The following is a 15,596-nucleotide window of genomic DNA, read 5'->3' on the forward strand; positions in this document are numbered from 1 at the left end:
GAGAAGCGAGACCTAGTTTAGCGTGCACATTTATGGAGCAAAGAAATGGAAACAAAAGAAAACTTGATGCCCCAAGTGTTCTTGGCACCTTATTAGACCACTCACAGTCCTTACAGAGAGGCTCTGGGTTCTGATGTAGGAAGTCACTTCGCCACGTGTTTCCCTTTAATATTGTGTTGAAGTCCAGCTGATTCCAGCAAATTGCTTAAGATTGAGACTGTGCTTAAGCACATGGGCTTGTTTATTGAGCTGAGGCCTAGATAAGCACTGTGTGAACAGCCCTGCCAAGGTCTTGGGAGGCTCTAATCCTCCCTTCATTGTGAAGTGGATTAACTTGGATAAAGTCCCCTCAAGCTTCAACACAAGTCACAGCCTTTGCTCTCACTGGAGAATTATGGATTTCTCTGAATTATCTCATTTAGGTTGAAACCATGTCCTGAAGACAGTCGGCGGCTGTACTCACAGTTCGATGGTGTATCCATTGGCTGTGGCCGTATTCCAGAGTCCCCCCAAGTTCCCGGGTGAGCTGACTTTTGTCAATATAGCCATGTAGATCAGAAACAGAATTTAACATGATGATCTGCAATGAGGAATCAAAAGAGCACGTTAAAAGAGAGATATAATGCTGCCCTTCGGAGTCATCTTTCTTATTCAGTTTAAATGGGGAGGGCTGAACTTTGCCCTGACTTGTTCTCTGTCAAGGCTGAGGGTCAATAAATTGCCATTATCTACAATATTTATTCGACCCGTCAGCACAACTCATGGTGACATAGACAGCTACTTTAATAGACCATCTATTGTAGATAATGTAGGGAAGCCACAGGCAGAGCCCATGCTGGTTTCTCCACCTCTGAGCTACATGCCACCCTCCCCTGTCCTCTCGCACCCCCAGGAGGGGATTAGAGGAGCTCTTGCCCATGCCCCTGCTCACCAGGCACGTCACAGTTGTGCAGGTCTGAGAGGGTATTAAGCCTTACCCTGTGGCACTGCTCTACAGGTTACCTTTAAAACATTTTAAATATGTGGCATGTTATATGCCATCATCAAGTTAGAACAGTTTCAGAGCAGGTGCAGGGTAAGGCTTAATGCCCTGTCAGCCCTGCACAACTGTCACGTGCCTGGTGAGCAGGGGCATGGGTCCTCTAATCCCCCCCTGGGGGTGCAAAAGGACAGGAGAGGGTGGCATAGATTCATAGATGTTAGACGTTAGGGTCAGAAGGGATCTCAATAGACCATCGAGTCTGACCCCCATGTAGCTCAGAGGTGGAGAAACCAGCACGGGCTCTGTCTATGGCTTCCCTCCCTGCACTGCCAGCCAGAGCAGGGGATGGGAGGAGAGAAATCTTGAAAAACTGTTTGAATTGAATTGGCTTCCCAGGCCCTACCTGCCCTGGGAAGGAGGGAGCTGGTGACCGGAGCTCAGGCAGCTGCCTGCAAAGAGCCTTGCCAAGCTGGACCTCATAGATTCATAGATTCATAGATATTAGGGTTGGAAGGGACCTCAATAGATCATCGAGTCCGACCCCCTGCATAAGCAGGAAAGAGTGCTGGGTCTAGATGACCCCAGCTACATGCTTATCTAACCTCCTCTTGAAGACCCCCAGGGTAGGGGAGAGCACCACCTCCCTTGGGAGCCCGTTCCAGACCTTGGCCACTCGAACTGTGAAGAAGTTCTTCCTAATGTCCAATCTAAATCTGCTCTCTGTTAGCTTGTGGCCATTATTTCTTGTAACCCCCCAGGGGCACCTTGGTGAATAAATACTCACCAATTCCCTTCTGTGCCCCCGTGATGAACTTATAGGCAGCCACAAGGTCGCCTCTCAACCTTCTCTTGTGGAGGCTGAAAAGGTCCAGTTTCTCTAGTCTCTCCTCGTAGGGCTTGGTCTGCAGGCCCTTGACCATATGCGTGGCCCTTCTCTGGACCCTCTCCAGGTTATCCGCATCCCTCTTGAATTGCGGTGCCCAGAATTGCACGCAGTACTCCAACTGCGGTCTGACCAGCGCCCGATAGAGGGGAAGTATCACCTCCTTGGACCTATTCGTCATGCATCTGCTGATGCACGATAAAGTGCCATTGGCTTTTCTGATGGCTTCGTCACACTGCCGGCTCATGTTCATCTTGGAGTCCACTAGGACTCCAAGATCCCTTTCCACTTCCGTGCCACCCAGCAGGTCATTCCCTAGGCTGTAGGTGTGCTGGACATTTTTCCTCCCTAGGTGCAGCACTTTGCATTTCTCCTTGTTGAACTGCATCCTGTTGTTTTCTGCCCACTTGTCCAACCTATCCAGGTCTGCTTGCAGCTGTTCCCTGCCCTCCGGCGTGTCCACTTCTCCCCATAGCTTTGTGTCATCCGCAAACTTGGACAGAGTACATTTCACTCCCTCGTCCAGGTTGCTGATGAAGACATTAAAGAGTATCGGTCCAAGGACCGAGCCCTGCGGGACCCCACTGCCCACACCCTTCCAGGTTGAAGCCAACCCATCCACCACGACTCTCTGGGTGCGACCCTCCAGCCAATTCGCCACCCACCGGACTGTGTAGTCATCCAAGTCACAACCTCAGGACCCTGCCCCATCCCAGGCCCCCTCCCAAAGCTCAGGGATGCCTGTACCTTTAATCCCAGCGCAAGGCAATGGAAAACTTCAATTAAGCTTGCTTTACCTGAGGTTAACTGAACTTTTCTTGTAGCCCCCTGCCCCTTTTCTCCTGTTCTCCCTTGGCCAGGAAGATAATGGGGTATGGGAGGCTCAGCTTTCTTTTAAGCCCCATCAAGTCCAGTCCCAGGTGAGGGGGTTACGGGAGGATAACCACGGGGAGACATGCTTCCCCACACCGTAGATAACCCCCAGCAGCCAGGAGTGAAGCTGCCAGGCGGCCTTGCCAGAGCATGGAGCCTGCAGGCGGTGAGCCCCTGGAGCCAGGGACAGCATGCCAGGGAGAGTATCAATGGAAAGTACCCATACACGAGCGCGGACACTATTCCAGCACATTGTAATTACTCAATTAATCAAGTTTGCTGGAGTACGGTAATTACTGTGATCCAGCCAGCCTCTGCGTCTCATGCATCTGCATCCTCATGCTTCAAAATGTCAGCAGGGGCACTTTATCAAAAGCCTGTTGAATGAGCTTTAGATAAAGTGCCCTGCTGTCATTGTGAAGCGATAAAGCGCCCTGCCGTCATTGTGAAGCATGGAGATGCTGATACGCAAGACGCTCTGGGCGTTTTAATTAGAGCAGAATTAAAGTGCCCCCCATCACTCCCAGAGCACATGTACAGACACCCATCATGTCCCGTTATAAATCCATGGTGCATCCACACCTTGAATACGGTGCCCAATTCTGGTCCCCACACCTCAAAAAGGATGGAGAAAAACTGGAGAAGGTCCAGAGAAGGGGCAACAAGGATGATGAGTGGTCTGGAGGGGCCTCATTATGAGGAGCGGCTAACGAGGCCAGGCCCGTTCAGTTTAGAAAAGAGGTGCTTGAGAACATGAGAAAGCTTTACCAAATACTAAATGATGAAGAGAAAGTCAATAGGGATTTATTATTTACTCTCTCACAGTACAAGAACTAGGGGTCACAAAATGAAACTAGTAGATAATAACATATTGACTTGATTTTAAGACATGGGGTTTTTTTCCCCATTTAACATGGGGCAGGGGGAGGCCCTCAACTGAGAATTGCATATGAGGGCGGTGGGGGCAGCAGGCAGCTGCTGTGGCTCAGGCTCCAGTCCCTGCCCGGGGTCCAGTGATGGCCGCAGTGCTGCCTGCCCCTGGGCCCTGCCCACCACCACCTCTGCGCTCCATCATCTCCCCCTGCAGCCCGGTCCTCCCACGGGTGAAGGCAGGGGGCAGACATAGTAGGAGGAGTGGTGGGGGACAGGGGCAAGCTGCTGACCTCCCCACACCACCTGCCCCCCCTGCAGCAGTAGGGGGAACGAATTAAAGACAACCCCCTGATAATTAAGTTCTATACATGGAAGATTATAACACATTTATACTTTTTCTACATATAGAATCTAATTATTGGGTGGGGGTCATCTTACATTCAGGGTCATTTTAGAGTCGAGTAAATACAGTAAGTTTAAAACAAAAGGAAGTAAATTTCTTCACATAGTGGGCACATCTACATGAGATGCTACATGATGCCACCCGTCTACGGGAACTGTGATGCCAACACTACTGTACGGTAGTGTGGGGAAAAACCTGTGCACCACCAGAACTGTGCAGTAACGCTGGTTAGTGCACACTAACAACGCACGTGTAGATGCGCCCACTATGTAGTTAAAGTGTGGGACTGGTTGCCACCCAATGTTGTGGAAGCTGATAGTTTAGCCAGATTCAACAAGGGACTGGACACTTGCTTAGAGGAAAGGGGCATCAGGAGCTACTGAGCATGGGAGATAGGGGCACACCCTCTGAATCACATCTTCCTAGACCTTAAATGCTGGAGGCTGCAAGTGAGAGGGGATCAGGGGAAAAAACCCTGGTCAGACCCAGTTCAGTTTCCCTTTCAGCATCCACTCTCTGCCCATGTGACACGGGAGACTGGGCAAGATGGACCAAGATGGACCTATGGTCTGACTCAGTAAATAGCAGCTCCTATGTTCTTATGCTTCTCCTGGCTCCAGGGTCCTGCTGCAGTTAAGCATTAGCAGCCCTGCAGGGTGGGCAGAGGCAGGGGACCGACCACTAGAGGTTGGACTGGTGGAAAGGGCTAGAGCAGCTGGGAGCTGTGCATCCTGGGATTCTGGAGGGTGGCAAAGTGATCACTTTCTCTCCAGGGAGCTGACTAGCAATGCCCTGGAATAACCTGGACAAAACAGATCAATGATAAACCTCACCATGAGTGAGAACTCTAAAATGTTTAGAGGATACTTAAGACGGGTGAACACCCTTCAATGGGTACATGCTCCTGTTTTCAGTACCTTTATGATGGCTTAAAGGCAATCTGCAACATCACCCTAACCCCACAAGAACAACATTCCCCTGGGTCTTAAAAACCTACCCGGGTCTTAAAAACCTCCAAGGATGGAGAGTTCATCACCTCTCTGGGTAACCTGTTCCCGTGTTTTATGACCCTCCGAGTGAGAAAATTCTTCCATCTAACCTAAACTTCCCTTGCTGCAACTTTTCCCATCCCCTAAGATGACCTGCAGATCCCCCAGAAAGACTTTCTGAATACCTGGCTACAAGGAGACACTCTGCCCTCAGGATTATGTAAAACCTAAGCCAGGCTTTCTGTAGTCTTTTTGGCTTATGTTGCATTTTAAGTTAAGGTAAATTGTGTGCTGTAACCATGTCTTATTGGGCTGTGTCTTAGCTTAGGAGAAGTTTTTCTGTTGTTCTTTGTCTTATGCTTCAAATTGCAAATTGCTGTGTTCAGTAAATGCTCTCTTCAAGGAAGGGTCTTTTCTTGTTCAGGCATTTATGAATTCAGTGCCACTACCTAAAATCTAATATTAAATCTGGTAACCATTCCTACACATGGATGGCAGGAGGTGAGATTGTGGGATGAGGGATCAGATCCCCATCGCACCATAGTGCTGAGTTCAGGATCCTAGGCTCCCCCTGCACTGGCAATTAGGAAGCCAGTTGGCTTATCTCAGGGGTGGGCAAATTGCAGTCCGTGGGCTGAATCTGGCCCATGCAGGGCCTTTGTCCAGCCTGTGGTGGGTCCCTCGGTCCTGCCTGGCCCAAGTGCCGCCCAGCCCATGGCAAGTCCTGCCGCCCACTGGGCATGCAGTAGGGCTGGGGTGGCTCCGCAGCTGGACTGCCTTTCTAGGCAGCCTAGGTGGTGATGGCTCCTTCTGGCCCCAACCCGGTGGTACTGGTGGGGTCCTGTGGGCACAGCCCCAATCCTGGTCTGCCCCATGCCTGCTCCGCACCACCTGCCCATGCTGAGCAGCGGCAGTGGCCAGGCAGAAGCTGCTGCTCAGCACGGGGGAAAAGCAGCCTCTCCCCCTCACCGCTGCCAGACAGTTCTTGCTACAGCCACCCAGAGCCCATGCCTGGGCTGCCCTGCGACTCCTCCGCACTGCCACTGCCGCCCCGCGGGTTAATCACGTCTTCAGTGCAACATTTGCCAGGTATCTCAGAGCTATTGACCTTCTTTCACTACAGCTGAAGCCAGGGGGAGATGCAGGTGCTCAGCAAGGGGCCGAATCTCAATGAGCGAGAGTGTGAAAAAACTGGGAATGCAACCCAAAGTTCCTGATGCCCACCCCTGTGGGTGAACACAGGGGGCACCCGTAGGTATTCGAGCCCCGGTCTGGGAGTCAGGCGGTGCGGGTCTCTCCCTGCCACTGATCTGCAGGGCCCTCCTCACAGTCCATCTCTAACTCGCGACTCATCCCATCAGAGCAGGTGTTCGTGAGCCTTCAGTCTACACTGGGCCTGAGACGAGCTGCTGGGGATAAACCTGGAGCAACCTCACTGGAGCACATCTGGGTTTGGAGCTGGTCAGTGGGTTTGGCTGGGCAGGGGACACTCAAGTCCCTCAGGGTCCATGATCTGTCCGACCCTGGTGAGGACAAGCCTTTAGCCTCTCTCTGCCTCTGTTTCTCTAACTGCAAAACAGGGACTGTTGGAGGTTGCCTCCTCAGGGTATCAACCAGGCCTTTGCTCCCTGGGGCATCTCTCAGTATGTGCCAGTAATATAGTTTTTTAACAAATAAAGCAAGTCAAGGAAAAACCTTGCTGTCCTGGACACCGGGAGGGATACACTGTGGCTCTGGCCTTCTCACAGCAGGCTTGCCCTCCTCATAGCCCAGATGTTTCCCCTCTGCACCCACCTCTGGTTCTGCCTGCCGGGGTTTTTTGACCCCCAACGAGGCACCCCCGCACCCCCCAGCTGCAGCTCCTTTGAAGAGGACAGGCCATGCCATTACAAGAGATAAAAATAATAAGGGCTATGCGAAATTTTGCCGGCTGTTTCATTTCTATGCTGTTTCAACTAGTTTCGAGCTCAAAACAGCGAAATCAAAACGAAGCAGAGAGCTTTGAAAGAGCCTCGAAACGTCACGAGGCCAGTCAAAACGTTTCAAAAGTTTCGAAAAGTTTTGAGTTTCGAAGCAGCAGCCCAGCCAGGTGGTGGGAGGCAGGGGAGAGCCAGGGCTGCGCTCCCAGCAGCTCCGCACAGCCCCATGTGGCTCAGCCCGGCGGGGAGCGCAGCCCTGGCTCTCCCCACCTCCTGCTGCTGGGCTGCGCTCCATGGGGCTGGCAGAGCTGATCGGAGTGCAGCACCAGCTCTGCCTGCCTCCTGATGCTGGGCTGCGCCCCGATCGGCTCCACCAGCTCCATGGAGCTCAGCCCGGTATGTGGGAGGCAGGCAGAGCCGGGGCTGCGCTCTGCCTACTGCCACCGGGCTCGGTTCCATGGGGCTGGGAGCTACTGGGAGCTGCTGGGTGCTGAGCCCGGTGGAGGGAGGCAGCACACAGCCCTGGGGCTGTGCCCCTCCACCGGGCTGCAAGCCGCTGGGAACCCAGCCTGGTGGAGGTGGGCGCAGCACAGCCCAGGGGCTTTGAGATCCTGGAAGAGACTTTTAGAAACATCTTAAGCCAAAATGCAACCGTTTTCCACCTCCATCCCATTCTTTCAATCTCATAAAAATGAGACAATGTATTTTCATAAAAAAGGGGAAAAATATCTACCCCGGTGATCAAAGCATTTGTGACAAGCCTCACCCGTAATAGATTCAAGAGACAATATTGAAACACTCATCTGAAAAAGGATTCTTGATGCCAACACTGAGAGAGCCGCACTATAGCGGTGCTCCAAGTATCACTGCAGCAGCAGCCGAACGCACCAAAAGTTGGAACAAAACCAGGGATGGGGTGCGGCAGTGGTAAGTTTTATAGAGTGCCGTATGTGTTGGAAACTTGGTAATAAAAGTGCGAAAAAAAATTATCAGCTTCAACTTATTGAAAAATATGAGTCAGAGTAAACAGAACATACCTTCACATTTCCCAATGATCATTTTATGGCCTACGCTTCTAGATCAAGGGTCGTTCCTTTAATAGGAGTTATTTTAGAAGATGTGTGCGAGATAAAGTGCATATAAGAAAGAAAGAGGGAAAGAAAGAAAGAAACCCACAATCCATTTCTATATTTCCTAAAAGTTTAGCACAATGTCTCTGTTGGCAAATACGAACATACTGTAGTTCTTCCTCCGGTAAGATTTTACGAAGTGCTTTCCTGTCTTCAAGTGGCTCACAACTTTTATACTTTATATGTTATTAATAGCATTTAAAATAGATTTCCTTCTCTTTAAAACTGTGATCAATGTAAATGTAGAAACAAAGGAAAACGAATACACTTGGGTACGATAAAGCACTTTATAGCAACCTGTTGGGAGTCCTCTTGTGTGCAAACAGTCAAAAGACTGCTGATTGCTGTCATTCTCGCAGGTGAATTATAATGAAGTTGTTTAGAACAGGTCGTTACACTGCCTGTAATGCTGAGCACCAGGGCAAACTCAAATAGGCCAACTCAAAAAGGCCAACCGGGCTGGGTTTGCAGCAGCTTGCAGGCCGGTGGAGGCAGGCGGTGCAGCCCGGGGGCTGCGTTTCACCTCCACCTGGCTCGGTTCCCAGCCGCTTGCGGCCCCGAGGAACTGAGCCCGGTGGGGGGTAGTGGAGCGTGGCGCCGGGGCTGCACTCTGCCTCCCTCAGCTCCCAGGGAGGCGGCAGTGGCAGCCTCCCACCCGCACCCCTGGGAGGGCTGCGGGGCTCTGCCACACACCTCCCCGAGGTGCCAACCCCGATCTGCCTGTGATCAGAGGAGGCTGCTCCTCCTCCAGTTTTGTACTTCTGTATTATAGCCTGGGTGAAACATTGAAACAGCACTGAAATTTTGAAAATGGTTCAATGAAACAAAATGGACCAGTGCTTTCAAAACGAAACACTGTTCCGTCGAAACGTCGAAACACAAGTTGAAGTGAAACGGTGCTGTTCCGCACAGCCCTAAAAATAACCTGTTTAGGGCCTGATTCTGAAAATGGTCCGGGCTTCCTAGAGCATTTCCAAATTCTCAGTCCACTGGAGCCAGAACTGAAAGCTCCTGCCCTCACTGACCTGGTGCACGGTGTGATGTGGGGGGATACTTAATCCTCCCCAAGGAAAGCACATTAAAACCAGCAAAGTCAAAAGAAAAGCAAGGCCCAGGATGTGTGTCCAAAGCCTGCTACATGATGACAGAAGTCAGAAGACTCAGGGGACCGGCTCAGTTTGGATTAGCATCAGCCTGAAGCGTGAAGTCTGTTCATGGCTTATGAATTCCAGATCTCTTTAGAGAAGGCAGTCTTAACCACTCTGCGGCGGTTTCTCTTCCCCTCCAGAATCCATGTTAGAAGTCTTTTGATGCTCCCGACTCCTACTGAAACTGCAGTGAAATGCTGTCATGTGCTGTTTTTTCTAGGGAACGTTTTTTTTTTTTAGTGCGATGGACCTACCATATACTACAGCTGTCAACTGCGCCGGGCAGAATTCCAGGCCCGAGGTGAGCAAATCCCCCAGGGAGGAAGCACTGTCAGTAGCAGCATAACCAGGCACATGTGGAGCCCAGACCGGTGATATCCTGACAGCACTTGCATTCGCATTGCCTTAAGTCAGATTCAGCCAGCCCAGGTACAGGAGGTGGTCGGGGAGCAGAAGATGGCAAGAGATCAGGAGGGCCTGGATCACGATCAGGATCAGAAGGCTAAGTGGCTTAGCCTTGGAGATGGATAAGGTGGGTGTATTTTTGAGGGCAACCTGTCAGGATCGAGCGCAGAGGTTGGGGTAAGAGGAGCCAGATACATATTTACATGTATGCAAAGCAAGGAAGGGAGCAGATCCTAGGACTGTCAACTTCACAAAGATAAATTAATGCCCCTACATGCACTGACTAGAGCAGAGGTGGGCAAAACACGGCCCGCCAGGCCATTCTATCCAGCCTGCGGGGCCCCTAAAAAATTTAGAAAATTGATATTTATTTCATTATGTGGCCCTCGATGGCTTGCCAAAACTCAGTAAGCAGCCCTCCACCCAAAATAATTGCCCACCCCCGGAGTAGAGTATGCTATGGAGGCTCCATCACTTTCTTCAGCTCCCAGAATGAAGGCTCATTTAGTTGCACCACCTCTCATGAAAGGGGGTGGATTTCCTTCATGAACTAAAGCTCAGTCTAGGTAACCCTGATGTCATTCCTGCACGCTACACAACCTACGTGAGATACCACTCCTGCTTCCCACCTTGCCCACTGCTGGTTTAACTTCAGCTGGTTTTATTAAACATATTTACATGCTCCCATATGCAATGCAAACCTTGTTTCCTTGTCATGCCCACACATGTTCTTTCAGCCCCTGCTGAATGCTTTTGGTCTCACTCCAGGGTTTCCATTCAGCCCAGTATTGATTTAGCTCAGATCTATTTTAGTAAGCATATTTGCATTCAATTTATGCTCGCTGGCTGACCCTCCCTCAGCCTCCTCTCTGCTTAGGAAATCCATCAACCATTCTCTGCACGGTGACATTAATACAGCCAGCCCAACAACCACCTCTAAGGTACCTGTATGTGGTAGTATTGAAGTGATGTTGTCGCCGTGATGGTCCAGGAAACAGGTGAGAGGTAAGGATTTCTGTAAGAAACTCTCACCTCTTGCTTATACCTGAATGTAATTTAAGGAGCAGAAAGTTATGTGGTCGAGAGAATACAGCAGCCCACCTAGGACTCCTAGGTTTTGTTCTTGGATTGGGCATGGATGGCTAATCATGGGCAAGCCTGTTAGGCTGAAAAGGTTTTAAAAGTCTCTGCTAATTTAGGGTGCCCAACTGGAAACCTAAATGATAAAGATGATGGATGCCCAAAACTCCCATTGACTTCAGCCCATCCCACTGTCCCCATGTTGGGTCTCCAACATCTGAGGGACCCCAAATCAATAGATGCTTTTGCAGATTTAACCCAGCACCTCTGAACTTAGTTTCCCCCTCTATAAAGCAGCACAATAATTATAAACACAATCTTTGAGCATCCTGGACTCCCAGTCAAAGAATCATAGAAACTTGGGGTTGGACGGGACCTCAGGAGGTCACATCTAGTCCAACCCCTGTTCAAAGCAGGACCAGCCCCACCTAGATCATCCCCACCAAGGCTTTTTCTACCTGGGTCTTCAAAACCTTTAAGGATGGAGATCCCACAACCTCTCTGGGTAGCCTGTTCCAGTGTTTTACTACCCTCCTAATGTGAAAGTTTTTCCTAATATTCTGTTAACAGTTTCAAGTCGGGCTTCCAAAGCCACTGGGGGTATGAAGCAAAACCTTAATTTCTCTCAGGCTTTTAACTGCAAGAAGTACAACAGCTGCTGAGCTGGAGGGAAACTTCATTTTTTTAAAACATGGTTGTCCTTCCCTGGGCAGCAGTAGTGGGTGTAGCAGTTGCTATGGTAACATCTGAATACCATCTCCCATGCAGCCCTGCAGAACTGAAGCCGGGAAGAGCGGCATCAGACCCTCGCAGTTCATGGAAAACAGGACCCTGAACCACTGCCGCGGTTGGAAAGGGTGTGGGGGCAGCCTGCAAACCCAGGCTCATTCCTCGGTGCCTTGCAAAGGGCGGAGGCAGACACCAGGCTACCATAGCCATTGAGGCAGGACAGCAAGCACCAATTTGTTCCTCCAGAGGATACTGTGTGCACCCACACTGGCCCAGCTCGGCCCAGCTCTTCTGAAATCTGCTTCAAGCTCTCCTCTCATGCCCAATGTAGGAGTTCTGGTGCTAGACCGGGGGTGGACAATTATTTCAGCTGAAAGGCCATCTCAAGAGCCTGTGTGAGCTGTTGAGGGCCACACACAAAGTCTTTCAGAAGACATCATTTTAACAAATTATAGATAAAAAAGTCATACTAAAAATCAAACATGTACTATAACATGTTTTAATTTTCTTTCAAAAAAATAACTGTTGTCCTGAATGATGTTTTTTTTGAGTAGCGTATATAAAAGTGATTGCATAATAGCTCAAAATTACGTCTTCTTGCATATTGTGGGTGTGGAGGGGGTGTGGGGTGGATGTGTGGGGGGGGTGTAAGAAGGCGGGTGTGCATGTGTTGGGGGGGCATCCACATGCTCGGTCCTGGGAGCAGGCTGGGGGTGGGGGTGCATGCAGCAGAGCTTGCCTAGAATGGTGCAGGGCAGGTGCAGGTGCGGTCTGCCCCCCACCCCGTCTGGCCTGTGGCTGCCCCGCAGCGCTCTACACAGGGCTCTCACCTGCGGCAGCCCATGCTGCGCTCCCACTCGCACGCACTGACGGCACCACCTCAAGCCCAGCCCCAGTCAGAGCGCAGAGTTTCCCGGTGAGGTTGCTGTTGGTGCTGCCCAGGTACTGCTGAGCTCCCCCCGCCTCCAGCGGCTTCTCCTCCTGCCCCTATTGCACCGCTCCAGCCACCTTCCACCCACTCGGATGCCCAAAGGTGGCTGCTCATTGTGCTGGGTGGGAGGACTGGGTAGAAGGCAGCTGGGACCTGGAGCTTGAGCCCCATGCACTGGGGCAGGAGCTTGAGCCCCATGCATAGGCCCCCTGCACCTGGCTGGGCTTGTGGTGCCCAGCACACGTACCCACAGCTGCTGCCACTTCCCTGTGCTACCTGCTGCCCAAAGTGGTGCAGCAGGTAGGGGGTAGGGGAGGAGGAGCCGCCGGAGGCAGGGATGAGCTGATCAGCATCCAGGCAGCTGGAGCAGCCCCACTGGGAAGCTGTGCATGCTGGCTGGGGCCAGGGCTGGGGTGGTGCCATCGGCAGACACAAGGCGGGGGCATGGCGTGAGCTGCCCCAGGCAGAAGCAGACAGGGCTCAGCCCCATGCAGAGTGTTGCGGGGGCAGCTGCAGGCCGGGTCCAGCCCGCTGGCCATATTTTGCCCTCTCCTCCACTCCCAGGCATGTATGCAGACAATCACAAACAACTGCACTTACCACCTAGGTCATGCCTCTGTAGGACACTTACTGTGACAGGCACCAGTGCCATAAGCGCACTGCAGAGCTCGACACTGGCCACCTCCTTCACTGGAAGTGGTATAGCTGTGTCCACACAACACTCTGGGAGACCTAATTAGCACTGCTATGTGATGGGACTAATGAGCCCGACCCCATGCTAAACTAGCTTGCCCCAGTGCTGTGCAGACATGGCTGCACTGCTTCTAGTGTAGAAGGCAGCCCACAGAGCAGTGCCGGACATGATAAATTCACCACACAGACATGGCCTTAGTTACTAATATTTGGTGGGGCTGGGGTGGGTGTCAGGGGCCTTTGGAAAACTGATTTAAAAATGAAAAGAAGAGAAGGCCAAAAGGGGACTTGGTAGCAGCTTACCACTACATCAGAGGAGTGCATCAAGAGCTTGGTGAACAGCTGTTCACCAGGGCACCCCTGGGGAAGACCAGGACCAATGGATGCAAACTCCTGGAAGGCCGCTTCAGGCTTAATACCAGGAAAAACTCCATCACAATCAGGGTGTCCAGACTGTGGAATAAGCTCCCTCCAGAGGTGGTGCAATCGCCTACCCTGGAGGTTTTCAAGAGGAGACTGGACGGTCACCTCGCTGGGGTCACTTGACCCCAGTTGTCTTTTCCTGCCTGGTGCAGGGGGACTGGACCTGATGATGTACAAGGTCCCTTCCAGCCCCTAATGATCGATGAATCTATGAAAACCAACTCAGGGAAAGCTAAAGAAAATCATCCCTGTAGAAACATTACGGAGCATGGAATCTGAAGTTGACACGCTTGTATTATAACCAATATTGTTGTTTCTTATTGGTGCTGAGGTAATAATAATAATAATATCAATAATAAGAGCAAGAACACAACAACAACAATGATCATGAGATGCCAGGCAAACATGACGTTAGGATCAAATTTTAAGAGAATGAGGCATGCAGCACAGAATTGGTTACCTGCTCCAACTTCTGCTACACTCCCAGCAGCCCATAATACATTTCAAGCATGAGCTGAATAAAATTAATACGTAAGCCTTGCACTGGATGGGAGCACTGTGTATTATAAATGGCCATAACGGCATGCAGACACAGCAGGAGCTCTGACAGATTGTCACTGGAAGAGAGGACCTGAGGAGAAGCGCTCGCTACTGTGGTATGACACCAACCCGTCGGGAAAAGAAAAAGACCCTCTTTCACCGTCCTTCTCCCGGACAGGAAGCTTACAGGGGGTTATGGTTATAGACTGCTCTAATAATGCTACCTATTTCTGTACCTGCCTTAATGCACAGTGTCAGTTAAGGAAGCAAGCTGGACAATGTGGTTCTTCTCTGGAACGTGATTCCATGCAAACGCCGTTTGAGGTTTCTGTGTTTATACGTTATCGGTGAAACCCAAGCACACTTCCCTTGCATGCAGCCGAGCTAAATGATTCTTGCTAACTGTCAGCTCTGCACATCCTGCCTGGGGTCAGAGAATGAAGCTGGGTTCTTTCCTTCTCACGTCACTACATGTAATAAAAGTCCCGCGGGGCAAATCTGGCCCTTGGTACCACCCTGCTGACCCCATTCTCTTCAGCTGGTTGGCACAGGTGCAATCCACTGGAGTGTGGGTCATGCAAGACCCCAGCCCTATGTCTCTCAGCTGGGTTAGCTCTGCAGGCCTACCATTTATTTTTCATCAACAGAGCGAGAAGACCCAGCTCTGAACGCCCACCAGGAGAGCCACGAGGAGTAGTGTCTTTTGACACAATCATGTTTCAGAGAAAGGTTATATTGTAATGAATGGTTGCATCCATCTTATAGCACATCATGTGATAATTCATGGATAACTCGTGGGTATTATTGCCAAAATCAAACACTATTTAAATGAGCCAGTGCTCAGGATACAACGTCTCCTCCCCTGCCTCACCCTGGGAGTTAACCACTGAAACGAAGTCCAGAATAAAGAAGCCATTTGATCAAAACAACAGAGCTGGTTCCAACATCCTCCATCTCACACACCAAGGACTGTCCTATTTCATTTCGGTTTCACTTGGGACTTCAAAGAAACTTGTCCATCCTGGTTGGCATGCTACCACTTAACGCTAGCGGATGGGTTGAGAGATGTTTGCTGACACTTAGAAACTATGGACATGGACACAAAAAGAACACAGGGGCAAGAAAGTGCATGCTTACCGGTACCTTCATTTTAAAGTCATCTCGGTAGAGTTTAATGCCGATGTCAGCGATTGTCCTCTGGATAAAGCGGGAGGGCCGCAGGACAAACACCAGCTGCAGGTTCCCTGGAAACGCACCCTGCAAGGAACAGAAAGAAGTGGCAGGGCAGAGGAATCAAGCCCCACACCCGGAGAAGAGCACCTGGAGGATTTCAGTGCCCTCTTCCCTTGTGCTGTGCTTCTGCAGCTCCCGAGGAGGGGAAAGCAGTTCTGGGGCTGTCCGGTCTTCATGGCTGTCTGCTATTCCTCCCATCATCCTATCCTCCATGACCTGAAGTCAATAGACAGACTCCCACACTGAGCTGCAGATGAAGCCTCACAGCCAGGTGTTTCTGCCTGGCAGACAGACAGCAGGCAAAGAGCGATTTAAACCCTTCCAGCCCAATAAACCACAAGCTTCTGCCCATCGAGCGATAC

The 15,596-nt window shown here is 51.0% G+C and overlaps 1 protein-coding gene across 10 annotated transcripts in view; it reads right to left on the reverse strand.

The window, feature by feature from the left end:
- MCF2L2 (MCF.2 cell line derived transforming sequence-like 2) overlaps nt 1–15,596 on the reverse strand; it is a 261,747-nt gene that overhangs the window by 151,189 nt on the left and 94,962 nt on the right. For 9 of the 10 annotated variants that reach the window (XM_059731182.1, XM_059731185.1, XM_019478436.2 and 6 more), the window contains 2 exons: nt 15,139–15,258; nt 464–580 (listed from right to left, as the gene is read on the reverse strand). In XM_059731182.1, the coding sequence (XP_059587165.1) occupies nt 464–580; nt 15,139–15,258 (237 nt within the window). The remainder of the gene's footprint in view (nt 1–463; nt 581–15,138; nt 15,259–15,596) is intronic. The other variant, XM_059731181.1, reaches the window with a different exon arrangement.

The sequence above is a fragment of the Alligator mississippiensis genome, chromosome 7 (assembly GCF_030867095.1).
Source record: "Alligator mississippiensis isolate rAllMis1 chromosome 7, rAllMis1, whole genome shotgun sequence".
NCBI classification, from domain to species: domain Eukaryota; kingdom Metazoa; phylum Chordata; order Crocodylia; family Alligatoridae; genus Alligator; species Alligator mississippiensis.